Source organism: Leuresthes tenuis, unplaced genomic scaffold, assembly GCF_036924035.1.
Source record: "Leuresthes tenuis unplaced genomic scaffold, fLeuTen1.0.hap1 SCAF_16, whole genome shotgun sequence".
Lineage (NCBI taxonomy): Eukaryota > Metazoa > Chordata > Actinopteri > Atheriniformes > Atherinopsidae > Leuresthes > Leuresthes tenuis.
Window position 1 is genome coordinate 4,228,395 of NW_027325370.1, and position 18,511 is coordinate 4,246,905.

The window sequence follows — 18,511 nt, forward strand, 5'->3', positions numbered from 1 at the left end:
TTTGAAACAGCTGTTTGCGTAAATGTTTGCATCGCTCTGCGTCGGGATGACTCACCAGATCAGATGTGACAAAGATTTCTTCTGTACTGAATCACAAATATACCGTCTTCATATAGTCACCTTTGATTGAGTTGTACATATCTGTGTGCTTTTGTCCGTGTGGGCGTCTGTGTGCCTGCCCTTACATTGTCACATCTGCTGTTTCCAAGGAAACCCCGTGGGGAGGCTAAGAAGTGCCGAAAGGTGTACGGCATGGAGAAGAGAGACATGTGGTGCACAGCCTGTCGCTGGAAAAAAGCCTGTCAGAGATTCACCGACTAATCCAGTTCCCTTCCCTGGTCTTAGAGATGAGCTCCTCCTTACTCGGAGCAACAGCCAGGTGGACTTTTCCACTGAGGAGATGAGGGCAGATTTCTTAACCGCAGAGGTTCTCAGTGCTGTTTCCTCCGGGCCTGCAGGGGGGGCGGGGCTTCATCGTCTCTTTTTTCTTTTTCCAAACACAATAAGAGGATTAAAAACTTGTGGGTCAAAACAAAACACAACATAACATTTTTGCAGGTTTTGAGACTTTTTTCTAAGACTGAGACATTTTCACACTCAGTAAAATAAGGATAAAAGAAACGTTCAAATTAGAATCTGAACCCGATGATTAGATTCTGTTTTTTTCTCACCGGCCTCGGCTCGAGGCCATGTTTGAAGACTACAGATCGGCTTTTTGATTTCATCTGTTCATTGTAAGAGCATCATGTAAGCTACTGTTTATGATGTGGGTCGCGACTCTCTTTGGAGGCTCAAGGGTTAAAAACGGATGTGCTCAGTAAGTTGCATATCTGCGTCTCATTGTCACTGTTTAAGGGACATCAAACATACCAAATGCAAACAGCCCTGTTCAGTTTTGGTTTAACATCATCGTCTTCTGCAGTCTTACTGGATATCAACTGCATGTTTGAATACATATTGTACAATATCAGTCAACTAGTACTTAAGCTAACTCAGAGCAGCGTGCTATACTAGCTGCACAAAAACCCTCACACCAAGTGGTACAAAGAGTTTTCCGTTGGCGTTCCAGAACATTTTTGCGATGTGAACACGACATCTGAAATAACGTTTCCGCTCTTCTTCACTCTACCTTTTCACTAGAGATATGCACCTTGAAAAAAGAAAAAAAGTCATCTTTTAGAGTATCACTGTAGCCCCAGTATGCCTGAGAGAGTGGATAACTATTTCTTCTATAGTTTATTTTCTGCATTGAGTTGCTGAAGCAGCTCGCAGTTGCATTGTGCAATCAGAGCAAAGATGGCATTTAATATTTCTTTCTCGCTTTGAGGTTGTCATTGAGCCTTGAGGCTATTTTTTCTTTTTTTTTTTCCCCTTTTGACAGCTGATTTTCTTAAAGAGATTGTTTACCACAACGATATATGAATGAAAACAGCCCTTAGAAATTTTAACTTAACAGTCTGACTGAACTTAATTGTGTATGTGGGGAAATAACATAGAGATTGTGGCCCAGCAATCATTACCTGGCGATAAGTCAGGCATTTTAATGAATCTCTTACACTTTTAAATGCAGAGGTCGCTCTGTAGTCTTTGGAATAATTACCATTAACCAGCTTTGTATTACTCATAGAGATCAGACTTAACGGGGCCCAAGGTCGCCCTATTTTTTAAAAGAAGTGTTTCGTTGGGAATTCATGTTTTCCGTGACCAGGTGTGCAAACCACTTGGGACTCTGCAGTTACTAATGCGGTCCTCAACGTACTACCTTTTGGGTCGGCTGTGCCAGCTCCTCACATGCACTGTGGGTCATGTGATCAGTCTACAATACATTTTAGAGGTGTGGATAAAGCCGTTTCTTCTTAAAAATAACTATTTTTCCTCTGCTCCTCATGGTTTGTTGGGTTTTTAACTGAATGGAGCATGAGTGCTGTTTGAACAACACATCATCAGTAGTCAACAGTCTAAGCCCAGTTCACGTGCCCCATTAGTGTCTGAACCACCCGGTGCTGACGTCGAGGTGCATGTGAAGTGGGTGCAGCCAGCTCAAAGGCATGTACGTTACACAGGCCCAAGTCCACCAAAGCACAAAGCGAGTCCTTCAGAGCGTTTTTTCACTCCGTGCAGAGCCACTTGGTCTTTGTTGGTCAGCTGCATGCTGATTTATGTGCGTGGATTTAACATGTTTTACCAAAATGGAGTCTTACTTTTTTAGAAAAGGTTGTGGTGGAAAAAGGAGGCCAGCATTTCCAAGCTGTAGATGAAAACAATTGGTAGTAGATTATAGATAGATTTAATTTTAAAGCCCTTTTATTACCCGTTTCTTTATATTGAAAGAGACATAAAACATGGTTTCCATTCTGAAACCGTATGTATCCAAAAGGAAAAGCACCTATTATTGGCGTACTGACATGTATAGATTATGGTGTGATTAGCTCTTATTCATATTATTAATAAACCTAAAGAAGTTAGTAGTCATTCAGAGATCCCCAGAGCAGTTTTAACTGTATTTTACCCTGAATATTAATGTGTTATTTTGAACTTTATATTAGTTTTTTTCAAAGAATTATAAGCAGATTCCTGGAAACCATCAAGTCGAAAATATTTATTTCTGTCGCCCCAAAATATCAAATTGGCCTCAAAGGGCTTTAATGTGTAGAAATGATGACACCCCCAACATGTTGAGCCTCGATTGAGACGTAGCAAAATGGGGGGAAAAGCATTTCCATGTAACCGCTGTCCTCAGAGATCCATACTCGTGTTGTATGTTAGCCGCTTTTCATCCCTCTGCTCTCTCACGTGTTCCAGACACTGACCTGACATCGGTAGCAGCGTATGACAAACACAGAGTGCCTGTCCTCTCCCTTGTGAGTGGGCCATCCTTGAGCTGATAGTACGGTGCAACCTCAGAACTTTGTCGCCACCTGCGCCATCCGCCAGCGTCGCAGGGTCGGTGCATGAAGACAGTGGCTCGTAACAAGCAGATGGTATTTCATTGAGTTCCTTCGTGATCCTCCCTGTTTATTTTAGCGGCATCCCAGATAAGCTATGTCAGCAGGCCGCTTCCAGTCCGAAACTTCACAAAGTGCCAATGAAAAGAAAACGGAAAAGGTTTACTAACCTTATGAAATTGCACTACGCTGCACTGCGCAAAGACATGTTTTTATACATGGACGTTTTATATACACCAATTTTTAAGTGAAAGGGTGTTTTGTTTCGGGGGTGGGAGGGGGGGTTATCGTCACTGCCCGTTGGAAAACATGGGGTGTCAGGGACAGGGGTCAAGAGCCTCGGGTTCCCCATTATTGGCAGGTGATGTTCACAGTTAATGTCTCGCTCTCTGTCAGAAGCTGTACTAAACACAGCGGTGTTGGCAGTTTAAGGCATGTGGTACAGGAAGTACAGTGTGGTACTCGGTGGTATTCAGTCACTTTGCCTTTTCCTTGGATGAGTGCCAGGGGCTGAAGGCAGAGCCAGCATTAACGCAGTGATGGGGAAAAAGCTACACGTTATCACTTGGATAACAGAAGATGCTTTACAGTGTTTCATTGCCTGGGGTTTCTTTTTCACATTGCTCACACACTTTTTAATCCATAAAGCTCAGCTTTGTGCCTCCTTTGATTAAAAAAGAAAAAAAAAAGTTTCCTGCTTTTTTAAGGTATTACATGTGTACATACTGTTATTAGTGCTGGATACCACTTTGAAGTATGTTACATTTGGTTTGACCGTTGATAAAGTGTCAAATTGCCACCCGTCGGGTCTCTTTCCTTTCATTGTAAGCACCAGCAGGGTTAGAGGCCATACAGGGCCCATGGAAAGCAGACGGGCCCTATATTCTCCAGCCATTGTTCCAAAAAAAGGTTCCTGTTCCATCTTTTTTCTGGCCTGTGACAATCATGAACCTCAGGCTGTGTCGCTAAGAGCCTTGTTCTAGGAGTGCTGCCTGGACCGTGGTTAGGAAAAGAAAAGAAAACGTGGGTGTAAAACATCTCTTGTGCACAGATCGGGAGAACTTTTTGATTGCTTTGCAACTAAATACTAGCAATTACAGCTTTTACCTGTAAATTAATGATGGATGGAGATTGACGTTAACCGTTGGTGGGTGTGCAGGGAAACCGTAGACGGAAAGCAGTGACGATATAGATTTATTTGCTTTTTCAGGGCTTTCTTGTACATAAAGCAAGATCTAGAGATCCGTGAGGCTTTTTCACATGTTTTGTTTGGTGTATCTCTGTTATATGAAAAGGAATTTTTTATTTTGTTTTTTTTTAACATTACAATTGCTCAAAATATCTTTCTTTCATTTTTAAAGTTGAGAAGCTATAGTGAACTTACTTCGATGTATATTAGAGGCAAAGGGGAGAAAAAGACAACCTGTTGAATGTAACTCTTACAAAAGAAAAAAAAAAGTCTTTTGTTTTGTGGCGGTTGCCGGCTAGTTTGAAAGGCATGTTGTGAACTTGTTGTGCGTCCTGATTTTGGTATCAAACTTCTCAGCTGTCGCCGCTCTGCTGAATCAGCCAGAATAATACAACTTTGCAGTATTGCTTTACTATCTTACTTTGTGCAATGAGATGCTTTACAGTGGAACAAGAACTTGCTTTTTGGTGACACCTGGGCTATCCGCTCATCCTGTAGCTGTTTGTCTTTCACCTGCCAGACGCTAATTTCTTTTGAGTACGTGTGGTTGTTGTCATGGATGTTGTTTGTGGTTGTGACATTAGGTTTCTGTTTGGCAGGATAACTTTCAGCCTTTGACTACCTTGGAAATTGTTACCTTGTGAAAATCTTTATCCTGCCCTGCACATTCCAACAGACAGCATGCTTTTAGTTTCTAACACTTGCTTACCATTTCCCTGTCACCGCAGCAAATCGCCTCCAGTCACAGCGCCATTTCCTGTTCTTGTTATCCAGCTTTACTGTGGTCCCACCCAAGCCTTTACCCAGCATATTAAGCTAAACTAAACCCTTGAAATGTGCATCAAAAAAACCTTTTATTTTTTTCTCCAAATATGTCAAAATTGATGTGCTGTTTTATTGAATGTCAAGTGTTCATTGGTGCGTAAAACAGCAGCAGCAAAGCCAATAGATCTCCTTCCAAATCAATGTATTGCATTGCAATGGCAGCTCCACTCTTCTTCTCCTGTTCTTGTATCGTCTGTCCAGCCATTTACACGGTCTGTCACTTCTCTCATCTGATGACCATTTCCTCTGCTGTTGTGTTTTTACTGAGCCTGACACTGGCTGGTGTGAAAACCAACCTTTGCTTTTTTTTTTTCTCCCATTGATTGATTGTCTGGTTGAGTTTGAGGTTGTTTTGCATGTCTGGCATCGCTCATTGTTTTCCTATTCTTCTTTTTTTTTATAAATATATATGAATATATAAAGGAGATACAACACTGAAGGGTTTTATGTGTTAGATTCCCCCCCCAGCAACTCAAGGCTGATGTCCATTGTTTTCCTCTTAGTGTAAAAATACTCAGCGCAGCCTGACACACTCACCCAGTGCTGTGGGAAATGTGACGTCAGTCTCGGGTCATTTCTGGAGGGCAACGTTCCTCTCGTGTGTGGGTTCAGCCGCTGGTCTTCATCAGCAGTTCCACAGACATGGAGGAAGCACTTTCTGAGGGGTGGTGCACTCGAGGAGTATTTGTGTGAATGTCACGCCTTTGACTAGTGCTTGAAAAGATGGATGACCATGTATGATGCTGATAATGTGATCTATGTGACGTAATGTGACAGAAAGAAAATAAACCTGAATGGAAGAAGTCTGCTATCGAATTCTTTATCTTTAAAATAAACGTGGGTGGTGGGGATGAAATATGCTTTTACTGACAAACTTCCAAAGCACGAAATAAGGAAATAGCTTTCTTTGACTTGTCTGTTGCGCCCTCTTGTGGACATCAGGAGCTTTGACAGCCCCAACCTCTTTCCAGCGGGCACAGGAAAATAAAAAGGCACGGCACACACTGGTCACTTCTTTACAGCAGCAATTTCGAAATTTATTGAGACTGATTGGTTTTTGCAAATAATAGTTAAGCTAATTCTTCCACTAAACATGAAGTCAGAAAGAGGCTTGGACGGCTGGTGGGCCTGACCCAACATCAAAACAGGAGGCTCATGGTTGACTGTAAAAATGTTTTGTGATCAGTACTATCAACCAAAAAAAACAAAAGAAAATCTGCACAAGAGCACTTAAATCTGCCCGAAACAAAAGAGGTGTAAAAACAGGACAGGTTTTTTTTTTTTTGATTATTTAGCACATTTTGTTACAAACACAGGATTATGATAATAATCAATATAAAGTCAGTATCATATTGAACAATATTCCCAATGAAAATAATCAAACCTCAAGCTTCAAGTAAGACCTTTTACAAATTAAAGACCCTCCGAAACTTGAGAGAGAAAATAAATAATATATAATAGTAATATAAAGTCATATATATGAAGGTATACACACCACACTCTTAGTAGAAGAACAAAATCTAAAGTAAAAAGCGCCAAATTTGAAATATAGTATAATATAGATATACCCATATCTATGGCTTCATGATTTGCACGTGAGTATCAAGCTATACAGGCTAAAATGAGGATTGCAATTTGTACACGTCTAAGAATACCCATATTCATCTGCAGTAGAGCAAACAGTTCCAGTTTTGCATTGTGTGGAATGAGACAGTTGTGTGCAGATGCCGAAGATGTCGCTTTGGTATGACAAAATGAACACAGGCATGCAGTTAAGACCACAGAATCAGGGCACAAAAGGTCATCAACACACTGTGGGGAAGGAGAATCTGGTCGCCCATCTTGATTTGTCTCATTGAAGCATTGTCTTCAAAAACATTTTGCACCTCCAATCTGATCAGTCGCATCTCTGTTATCTCTATCCACTGACACAAATATCCACTCATCTCTCAGAAACACACTCTTACAAGCACGCGGGTGAAATGTCATTGAGGCACATATCGAGGGGTTGATGGCAGACGTTTTCCTGAAGTACAACCCAGAATGAGGAAGTGGACATACAGTACAGGTTGTGAGAAGAGCGCAGGGCCGGGGACTCGCACATACATCCAGATGTCTCTCAGTGGCCATAAGACCACCACAAGACAGAGATTTGTCACTGATCATGGGCTCCTTCCACACCCACTATTGACATTCATAAAAAAATTCTACCCCATTGTCTTTCTTTTTTCTTTCTTTTTTTTTTTCCAAAAGTACAACTATTTGAATAATGGGTCAAACAAAAACACAATAAATAACAAATAAAGATGCCGGACACGAAGACAGCATCACAAGCTGTACTGAGAGTTATTTCGGCAGGGGTTGATGGGAAGTGCAGTTAATGGCACCTGCAGCAGAGAGGCTTCACGTGTGCGACCAGCACTGGCAACAACTTGTTTCCCAGAGTTACTACTGCAGCACTCGCTTCCCTTTTTTCTGTTTTCCCTTTAAAATGAATTCCGGCCAGTAAAACACCAGGCAGGAGATATACAGAATGTAGGCTCAACGCTCTACTATCTGAGAGAAGCGTTTTGTGTTCACACTGCCTCGCTTCTTGATTGTGTGTCAGTCGAGCTGCGAGCCAGTAGAAAACCAAAGGTGAAAATAATATGCTTGCTTTTTAAGATGCAGTCTTCAATATCTAGCTGGTCCTCTCACGCAGCCCTTCATAATCACAATAATAAAAATAACATGTGCACTTCATCAAACTGTGACAAATAGTGACAGGCTCAAAAATAAAAACAACCCAACAACAAAACAGTTTACCACAACAAGAAATCTAAAAGCACCTGCACACATAGACTGTGAAACAAAATCACTTCATGTATACAACGTACTAGATTGTTTTTGGTTCCATATTAATCAATTAGTGTACATTAGTGATGCAAAAGCATGTGCGATATATGTTTCAATCAATATCTAACAGAGAAGTGGGACGGTGAGTGTGTTTTCCCCGTTGGTAAAAAAGCTAATACGACAGAAAAAGCGTAAACTGGCACAATAAAAGGTCGATAAAAGCCCCATGGCTTGCTGTCCACAACAAGGCAAAGTATAAAAGCTTTTTGTCTTATACAAGATATGAAACATTAAAAAAAAAGGAAAAAAGAAACACACCATAAAGCTTAGCATCCAGCACTTAATAATAATTCAGAATAGTAACATCAACAACAGTAATCATAGTTCTGATATTCATAATAATAAACGCATGTCATTGGCCTCTTTTGAATTGTCAACAACTTTGCCAAAAAACATGGAAATAATCTTTAAAATCAATGTCAAACTTTTTTGGACTCTGGACACTCATTCTTGCATACAAACACCCATCCTGTTCCAAGCGGCACACACAGAAAGAGGAGGGAATGACTTTTCAAAAATCGGGAATCCACAAACAAGTTTTTCAATAAATAACAAATTGATATTACACTCTCTACAAATACTGAAACTGTGAATTTCAAGCACAACTCTGATCCCTTTTTTTTTCTTCTTTTTTTCTTTTTTAACCTTACAAATGCGGAAAAAAGGTATAACACCAAAAGAAAGATTAACCGTGGAGAGAGTCTGCATATTCTGTATCCAGGAACTGGAATTACATGAATAACTAAGGGGAAAAAAATGAACAAAGGCAGCTCCTTCTCAGGTGTGAGAGACTTGGCTCTCAGGTCCTTTCATCGCAACTTCCAGTGTGAGAGACACTGAACCAGAGACAGCAAGAGAGACAGACAGCACAATTAGTGTAGGATAGGTCCACTGTGTGTTTGATTCCTAAAACAGAAAAGCAGACACTGATGTCTACTTTGTGTGTTAGTACATTTAAAAGTAATGAATTGTAAAAGGATGTTCAGTCTCTCTGTCTCTCTCTGGGCTTACAGCCGTTGTCTCTCTTTTAAATTCCAAGAATCACATATGTACATCTGTCAAATCTCTGGTATCTGTTGGAATGGATTGATAGAAACCAGGTGGTGAACTTAAGTGAAGAAAAGATTAAGGACCCCACTGAAAGGCATAGGCTATATAAACAGCAATCTGCACAACGATTCAGTGATTTCTGTATGTTCTGATAACAGTCAAGAGGACATAAAGTATATCCTTAAAGGTAGGTGCGGTCACCGAGTTGTTTAGATAAGTAAAGATCAGATCAAAAATGTAAACCACCGGTTCAGGGCTTTTGATAGAAGTCAGTTGTAATTAAAGTGCAAGTCTGTGGCAGTAGGACTCTGCATCATCAATGTGCCATTGGGCTTCCCAGTCCCCTGACACTCATATCTTTGCAATAGATTTAGAATCTCCCTTCACTTATGGAGATACTTTCCCCAGAAAACACAACAGCCGAAGAGGGACCAAGACACTCGTCTTCCAGGCTGTTTCCCTACTCTGTCTGCGATCCTCGGTTTCCATGGTGATTGTGATGGCAAACATACAAAGTTGCAGTCTAGCGTCGACCGAATCCTTGGCAGCATCCTCGTTGGTTCTCATTGCAACAGAGTAGAAAACTGCAGGACTATGGCCTGAACCCTCAAGAAAAAGAAACACAAAAACACTGCATCTGAAGTAAAGGAGGTAAGCAGAAAAAGCCTTGCACTCGAGCCATCTCTTCATCACTCTTCTTCTATGGCAATCAAGGTTGAGAAAAGTGTGTGTCTGTGTGATGAATGTTACTCAGAATATTGTTAGATCATTGTCGCGCATCACCCTACAGCATTTCCATTCAAAGGAGAAGGCCTGTCCACTGTGGGACGAATGGGTAAAGAGAGCAGACGAATCTGCCAGAGAGATCGCAAGAGATCTTCAGAGATTGGTTGGCAAGCCACTAACAGGAGCCTGACAGGTTCTAGGAGATCCAGGCAAAGTCCCTCTCACTCCCATTCTGCTGCTCCCCCTCCTGAGCCGAGGAGTCGCTCTCCTCTTTCTCATTGTCCAGTGCTCCATGTGCCTCAGTGGCCATCCCTGAGTCCTTCCACTTCCCCCCTTCTTCCTCGCCTTCTGCTAAGATTTCCCCGTCCCCTTCGACCATCATCTCCTCCTCCCCTTCTCCATCACCGTCACACTCCGCCTGGTCATCGTGGAAACGATCCCCGGGATACAGCTCCTCCTCAGGAGAGATGTCTCCACCCACCTCACCGTTGTGGTCCAGCAGTGCGGCCATTCCCCGGCCAGAGCAGTCAGCACAGACGCCATGACGACGGGAGCCGTGTTTTATTCCGACACTGGCTGCTGACATAAAGACGCGGCTGCACACTTTACACACATATTTCTTGTCTTTGCTGTGGACCTGTGGGATGAAAAACACATCATTTCACAATTCAAATGTATGCTCTCTTTTTAAATAAGGCGTTGTTCACTGCCCTCTAGAGGGGACTGCTTGGCTGCACTCACCAGTGTGTGCCTCTTCATGTGCTCCCTTCTGGTGAACTTCTTACCACAGATTTCACAGGGGTAGGGCCTCTCACCGGTGTGGGAGCGCATGTGCCTCTTAAGGATACACTGGTGCATAGCAGAGAAACTGCAGTAGGGGCACTTGAACTTTTTACGGATCACTGTGAAGTCATTTACTGCAAGGACAGAAAGGAGGGGAGGAGAAAAGGAACAGAGAAGGAAAATGATTAGTGTTGACTGACACTCATTTAGATAAACCAAGACGTTGCTTTTCAGTTATTGCATTTAATTAGCAACACGGGCTAGAAATGTACCATCAATTCCCAGGGTCATCCCAATCCCAGTCAAAGCTACAGTTGCCCTGGCAACAGCTCTTCCTCCATACTAAAGCAATAAAGGCATAGAGATACTGTAAACACATGACACAACAGTCAGTCTGCCTTAGTTACTCTGGAAGGTCTCTACCGTGGACGGCAAAAAACACAGACAGAACGGCAAACACGGACATGACAAGAAAAAAAAGACTTGCACAAAGGGAGGGAAATAAAACCACACAAAGCAGGGCACACTGCATATGACTGAAAGATCTGAAGTTGGTTTCTGAGCAGAAAAACACTGCACACAAGTGCAGCACATAAAGGAGGGGTTAAACACACAAAAGGGTTACAGGGTGATACAAAATAATTACCTCCATCTGCTAATCGACTTCTGCTTTGATTAAACGTTTGACAGCACAGCAAAAGAAAAAAGTGCAAGTACAGATGAACTGCACAACAGAGTCTGACATCCAGATTTTATAAAATTCTCGTATGTGTGCACATATCACATCAGAAAAAAAGAGCTGCAGCCAGGTTGTTTTTTACATCTTCAATTCTAGTTTAATCACAGCATAAAATCTACAAGCAGAGTTCCATTCTGTTTCTTAAAAAAGTACAGATCTCTAAACAGTACATGGGTTTCAATGATAAACTATTCATTTCTTTCAGTACTTACAACACTTAATCAGACTTGAAAATACCACACGACAGACAGACAGTTACTTTCCATTTCTCTTCACTGACTACCTCTACAGAGTTCCTGATTAGTTCCTGACTTCCCTGAGCCTGCCAGTCTGTTTCAGCTTCTGGCTGGGACAGAGTGTGCTACCTGACAATGGGATCTTGTGAAGCTTTTGGCATTTGGGAGCTTCCCGTCTGTATGTTGTTCACACACACCAGCAAGGGAACAGATTCCCAATGGACACAAGTTTTGCTTTCATGAGGTGCATGGAAATTACAGTTCAATGTGCTGGAGCGAATTTGGAGGTAAACACAAGTGGCTGCCTTCTCTGCGTATAGTGTTCACAGTATGGGTGAACACAATAAAGCTTTCTAAATTAATTGGACCGAGACGATATCTTGTTGGGTTTACGCCTGCTGTAAACCCCGAGCAGAAATTTTGGCAGAAACTGGTGTGAATTTGCATTAGCAGGGATTTTCAAGCCTGTTCAGCCCTGCTCTTGCTTTTCGACATCCTCCTCTTGACACAGTCCTCACCATCTCCCGTATTATTCTCCTGCGTTTTCCCACTCGTCTTGCTCGATCCCCTAATTTCTGCCCTGAGCTCACAACCACACCATTATTGCTCTGCAGCTGTGACATCACCAAGCTCATCTGGTTTAAAGGGCATCTGCCCCTCTGTCCCCACTTCCTCTTCAGATGTGAGGTCAGAGGTTAAGAGGGGCCGGAGCCATGAAGGACCAATTACTGCCCAGCTACTGCCTCTCTCAGCCACTATAAGACTTACAGATCTGTGACAGAGGAGATGGTCAAAGAAAAGAGAAAATATGACACCACCCAACCCCCGCCCGAGCTGCTTCTGGCCTATTGTTTTAGCAGGCTTTGTCTCGTTGGGCACATCCCTTCCATCTGTACTGATCTGACAGCTCTGATTGAAAGAAGTCAAGTCAGACTGTTGACTGAAGACAAGCTTCTGTGTGTCCAATGGATGTGGATCTGGCACAGAATTCCTTTCTCCTTTTTTCATAAGCTATTTAAAGTTCTCTTAAGACAATTCTAAATATTTGCTGAGGCGCAGCAGTCCTTGACTTTATGCCGTTCTCACAATGCAATGCTGCAGAGTTCCTGCAGGTGGTGTGGTTGTGTGGGCTGTGAGGCACAGAAATGCCTGACAGGTATGAACTCTCTTTGAATGGCTTTGTGCATGTAATGCAGGAGTGGACAAAAAGATTAAGATCTCTCTGCCAAAAAAGGAGAAAAAAGTTTAGTCAAACGGGTGACTGGCGACAGAGAGCCAGACAAGTGGTTTAGTTTGAGGGGGTGGAAAGACACCTCTTGTCTCTCCATTCGGCACTACAGTGTAAAATAATTCAGCTGGTTATGGTGCCAGTCATTGCTTACTAAAACTATTCACAGGTTGTAAAACATCACATATAATTTCAGTCAAGACAGATTCTTTTTTGCATAGCATTTGTGCACTTGTGACCCACATGGTGTCAGTATGAAATAAGTCATCTCTTTACACAATAATAATGACATGTAATTTAACAAACTGTATAAAAAGTGTACCACAGTTTTGTTCTTAAAATAAGTTAGTCCATCGTGAGTGCAATAACACCACAATGCATGTATGTTTGGCATGTATGTTAAACACAAATGAAGGTAAACTGTTCACTGATGGGTAAAATGTATGGGTTTGAGTGAATTTACAGGCCTTCGACGTCAATACTGCCATTATGATTGTCAGCTTTCATGTGTTGAGTCAGCCGCCACAGTGGGTCTGTAAGCCCACCCTGAGACATTTCCAATCCACTGCTGCCACCCAGTATAGCTCCTGGCACCAACCCCACCTGGCAGCACACTTTAACATGTGTTGCCAGGTTTTTCTGGGTGCTAAAAGCCTTGGCACAGGCCGGGCAGGTGTGCCCCCTCTCTTTGGAGTGCACGGATGACAAGTGCCTGTGCAGGTCTGTGCGGTCTCTGAAGTGTTTCAGGCAGTAAACACACTGCATCAGCTTCTTCTTGTAGTGGATGGTCTTCTCGTGTCGATCTGCGTTGGATTTGAGCGTGAAGCTGGCCGGGCACTGAGAGCAGAAGTAGCGTGCCGACATAGGTTCACCCATGGCGGAGCGGTAGAGCGACTGGTTGAAGTGGGGAGGCTGGGACTGTGGCTGGTGACGAGGCTGGATAGGTTGGTTGTGTGGACCCTGCATGCTTGACCAGTCCAGGGACAAGGCCATCAGAGACAGGGTGTGGTGGTACTCATGTTCCCTAAGATGCTCCAGGCTGCTGAACAGCCGTTTGCACAGGGAGCAGGCGAACCCCTGTGAGGGCCAGGCACCGTGCTCTGGCAGACCTCTCTCCCCTGATCCAGCCTCGTCACCCACCAGCAGCAGCCCTTTAGTTCCTCTGCCAGCCATGGACACTGACGCAGGCACTGTCAAGCCACCAGTACAGCTCCCCTCGCCCATCTGATCCCTCTCAACAGGAGACTGGTCACCTTCCAATGCTAAGGAGGGAGAGGGCAAAAGTGTGAGAAACAGTGAAGAACAAACTCTTTAAGTTACCAAGAAATTACATTAACTTTGAGAACATACCTGTGCTGCCCTCTTTTATATCTTCTTTGTCTTTTATGTCTTCCTGGAAGCACAAAACATCCCGTTATGTCACACACGTACTTATACAGTCTGTATGGAATGCTGTTTTGGCATGCAAGAGACAGGAAGGTGGGACAAGCTGTGAAGGCAACTTCTTTACATGCAAGATGCAAATACATGACAACAGAAAAGCAAAAAAAAAGAGGACAAACAAGATCATAATTAGTCAAAGACAAGTTTGAGATTAGAGAGCAAACACAAGACAGAGTAGATAGATGACAGTTGAGGATGCTACAGCTCTCACATGGGACACAGAATGAGCAGTTAGGTTGATCTACAATGTTAATAATCTTTGCTGCAAGATGCTCGCACAACCCCTGCCAGGAAGGTGCATCAAACACCTGTTCGCACTCTTACCTCCCCTCTACACCCCAGCTAAGCTCTACTCCTTCTCTATACATCCTGTGCTCCTGCCATTCCTTCACCCTCACCCACTTTCTCAGCCCCTCCAGTCCTCCTCCTCCTCTCTAAGAACAGAACACCCTGCACTGGGCAAACAGATGGCTTGTCCGTAGAGATGGGGAGGCTTGTTGGGAGGCAGGTCCACTGAAATCAAATGCTGCTCCTAAATGCTCGCAGCATACACACAGAGACTGGCAGACAATTCACATCTACACATGCTTTCACAAACACAAACACGGGGCAGAACAAACAATTTCCTGAGCTGCAAGAGCAAACCTCTCGTTGTCTACTAGTATTGATTCTACTCAGTCTCATCACACTACCTTGGCCGTTATCTGCCATCTCTAAGCACACGCTGCCATTGTGACTAGATGTGCTATCTCTGATGTAACCACTATAAACTGCATTACTGCTAATGCCACGCAAAGACTCCTGACTTTAGGGCGAATTCGGGTCTAGCTATATTAAAAGATTGTCTGAGAAGGGAGGCAAGAGTGCAGAGTGACGGCAAACTGAAAGAAAAGGAAAACAAATAAAGCATAAAGAAAAGAAAGGCAAACAAAAAAACAGATAGCATTGCTTCTCCAGTGCAGCAGGAAATGTGCCAGATTCCACAAAGAGAATGAGATACAGAGAGGGGTTGAGCAATGATGTGCTTGTGTGTAAAAAAAAAGCACTGGAATGATGAAAAATAACCCCATTAACCCTCACTTTTCTAGCAAAAAGTACTAGCCAGTATCTCCCACACCACATCAGTGGTTACTTTTTACTTTCCTTCACCACTCAACCCCTCTTAGTGTGTGTCCGTGTGTGTGTGTGTGTGTAGAGGCAGGAGGAAGCTGCCCCCTGGATGCTTATCTCCACTCCCTGTTACAAAATGTGACGAAAGGAGCGGTACCCAGAGAGCAGCCTCCGCCCTGGAGCTGAGCCAGGCCCAGTGAGCTTACCTCAGGGAATGTGGAGGGCTCCGGGCCCTCAGGGGCCTCTTCCACTTCCATGTCCAGTTCTTTTGAGTGCAGTAGGGGTGCCCCAGCCCGCAGACCGTGGGCCTCCAGGGGCCGGGGCTCGGAAGGGTGCTGTGGCGTGGGTGGAGTGGGTGGGCAGTATGCTGACGTTGACAGGAGTGGTGGTGATGGTGGAAGATGAGGAGGAAGAAGAGGAAGAGGAGAAGAGGAGCCAGCGCCCTGTTTGTTATGAATAGTGGCCCCTGTGGCCCCTGGCCGAAGTGTGCTGCAGTAGTTGGAGCGGAGCCCTGAGGAGCACAGGAAACGAGTCTCACCCACCCACTCACGTACAACTGCAACTCTGCTAGCAGCTGGCCACCAGAACACAACGGGAGAGAGTGGGCAGGGGGGCAAGCAGAGGCTGCCAGTGCTACGCTATCAAACGCTGTGGAGAGGGGGAGGAAGAAAAACTCTGAAGTTTCACTTTCCACCAGCCAAGGGGAAAGGGTTAGGGCTTCTCTTCTCTATTTCTCTCTCTTTATTTTTTTCCTTTCGCTCCTCTGCTCTCCTTCTCCTTCCACCCACATGCGTGCACCAAGGATGGCAGTGTGTGTGTGTTTAGTGAGAAAATGTACAAAGTTGTGTGAGCAGTAAAATGCATATAAGTAGAGGGCTTGAGGATCCTCTGTAGCGTGGAGGGAAATAGTTTTGGAGAGGAGCCATCTTGCAGCTCAAGTTAGGATTTTTTTTGTTTTGTTTTGTGTTTTTTTGTTCACGCAGGGGAAAGGACGACTACATGTACCATGTAAGATGTTTACCAGCAACAAGTTAAGGCACGCTGAATGACGAATTCTGGATTTCTGACAGATCGTTTACCTTCCCATTGTTACTTACACAGAAGCTTCTCTGCTACTTTAATATCACTATTAGCCGATACTGAGATTGAAATGATCTGTTTCTTATTACTTTGATTCAAAGAGTGCACCCATGAGAGTATAGTTTATTGCAATTTGTCTATGACAGTGTGTGAGTGTGGGCAGCACTTTGGGGAATGTCTCCAGAGTAATGCAGTGGGTTAGCCATTCATTGCCCTCCTCTGCATAACGGACAGAATCACACATCCGTGAGGCTTGACCGTGGACGGATTCCTGGAATGTTAAACTACCACGCCCAACGCTCCCCACTCCCACTTACTGAGAACACACACGAATGTTGAACTCCCTATCTCTTCTTCCACAGCCCAATAGCGACAAGACGAACAACATTAAGGGCGAGGAAGAAGTGGAGACAAAGAGTAAAGACATGTGCAACAGGTGAGGGGGAGCAGCTCATTAACTAATGGTGCTCTGGCTGTAGACACCTGTCAGGAAAGGATCTTCACAGGATAACTATGTTAGCTGGGTTTAAACAGTTTCTGTTCCAATCTCTCGCAGAAGTGCAGCATTAAATATATATTTTGTAATTATGCCTCACTGATTTTAATACTGAAGTCGTGTCTAGCAATCTGTAAAGAATAGAAATAAATCACAGCTTAGAAACGAGAAGGAACGAAAAGAGTAATGAAAACGTTTTTGACTCAGAAAAGACTTACTGTAAAAGAAATGGTTTTCATCCCTTCAGCTGCGACCAAAAGGGAGTCATTATGTGGTCAAGACTCAGAGGGATATTACCTAATGGTGACTTATCAGTTACTTTCAGCTAATGACCTTAAACTTTATAAGAAGAATAAATTGGATCAGACTGAGGTTCTCCATGGAAAAAAGGTGTGTTGACATCTTTTTTAGCAAAGAGCTCTGGACAGTTTTATTCTCCTGCAATGGTCTTAAACAGTAGTGCAAAGTAAATTTACCTGTAGAACTGTACATTTTTAAGATTCATGTGTTTTATCTGAATATATTGGTTTTATCTCCACTAAATTCCAGAGGGAATATACTCCACTATATTCATATGACAGAGCTTGCATACAGTGCTACGTTACATACTTAGAAAATAAGTCTCGAACACTACATCATATAATAAATTGAACCGGTCTGATTCAAGCCACGTCGGCCTCTGACATCTTACAAAAAGATGAGTGTAGCTGGGATAACATTTTAGATTAAAAGTCAAAAGATGAACCAAAATTGATCTTTCCCTCTAAACATCTTACTCAGTGTCATTAGAAAAAAGAGAAAATGTTGCAGACCAACAGATTTGTGTATCAGACTTTGTTTCTCTTCTCTCCCCTCCAATTAATCCCTATTCATCTGGTGTCCCTTTATACAACATCAAGCGCTTCAAACTACCACCTCCATCTACTACAACAGAAATACACGTCTTGCACACTCTTGCTTCAGTGTTAATAATCGGATGATGTAATTTAACATGTTACATGATAAAAAATCCTGCTGATTGGCCAATGGAGTTCTCCAATTCTTTAATTGCATTTTACTACAAATTCTTTTGTATTCTTATATATTTGCAAGTATAATTTTTTTCTCCCAAATTAGCTTATCTTTAGATTAAGTGTTTTTGATGTTCTACATTTGACAAAATAAGTTGAAAATTCAGCTTTTTTTGGTGCTTTACATTCCCTCTGCCGATGGGATTTCTGGAAAAGTCCCAGCAGTAACAAAAAAGTTAACGTATCAATTGCATTAGATGATCTTTGATGCCTTTACAGTAACGTTCCCTGCTCTTCCAGTCCTCTTGCATTTAAAAAGCTGAGCTGGGGCTACATCGTTGCTATGCAGGATTCAGAATTTGGAAAAAACATTTGGGTCACTGAAATAAATACATTCAGATAAACAGCTATGGATCCATCAGGTGCTATTGTAAAGGGTGAGTCAATTTTCAAAAGTAGACAGGAAGTGATGAGAGCTGACTGTGGGGAGAAAAGGTCAATAATATCAGTATGATCTGTATAGTTAATTGGATGTTCCTGTACAGCCATACACTGTGGCAGCGTGGGCAGGTGATGGTCCGACAAAACCCATTGTTAGACATTAACTGTATGAGACACAGAAGAGTAGTGGGGCTAAATCCCATTGATTTTAATTGGATTTTGGAGACTGATTGGCATACAGACTGGTTTCACTGTATTTTTGGCATTCTCCAGGGGGATGAACTTTGTGACCCATGCAAACAGACAGGTGGTGCA

At 43.0% G+C, this 18,511-nt stretch overlaps 2 protein-coding genes across 5 annotated transcripts in view; one reads left to right on the forward strand and one right to left on the reverse strand.

Annotated features, from left to right (window-relative positions):
- slc2a4rg (SLC2A4 regulator) overlaps positions 1–5,762 on the forward strand; it is a 38,133-nt gene extending 32,371 nt beyond the window's left edge. For both annotated transcript variants that reach the window (XM_072366597.1, XM_072366598.1), the window contains one exon: positions 210–5,762. In XM_072366597.1, coding sequence (XP_072222698.1) covers positions 210–321 — 112 coding nt within the window. In that variant the 3' untranslated portion in view covers positions 322–5,762. The remainder of the gene's footprint in view (positions 1–209) is intronic.
- Positions 5,763–5,967: 205 nt separating this feature from the next.
- The window catches only part of zbtb46 (zinc finger and BTB domain containing 46), a 62,137-nt gene continuing 49,593 nt past the window's right edge, over positions 5,968–18,511 (reverse strand). For 2 of the 3 annotated variants that reach the window (XM_072366802.1, XM_072366801.1), the window contains exons 5-7: positions 15,376–15,680; positions 13,967–14,009; positions 11,231–13,878 (exon numbers count right to left, since the gene is read on the reverse strand). In XM_072366802.1, coding sequence (XP_072222903.1) covers positions 13,076–13,878; positions 13,967–14,009; positions 15,376–15,680 — 1,151 coding nt within the window. In that variant the 3' untranslated portion in view covers positions 11,231–13,075. Of the gene's footprint in view, positions 10,268–10,371; positions 10,548–11,230; positions 13,879–13,966; positions 14,010–15,375; positions 15,681–18,511 lie in introns of those variants that run through there. The other variant, XM_072366803.1, reaches the window with a different exon arrangement.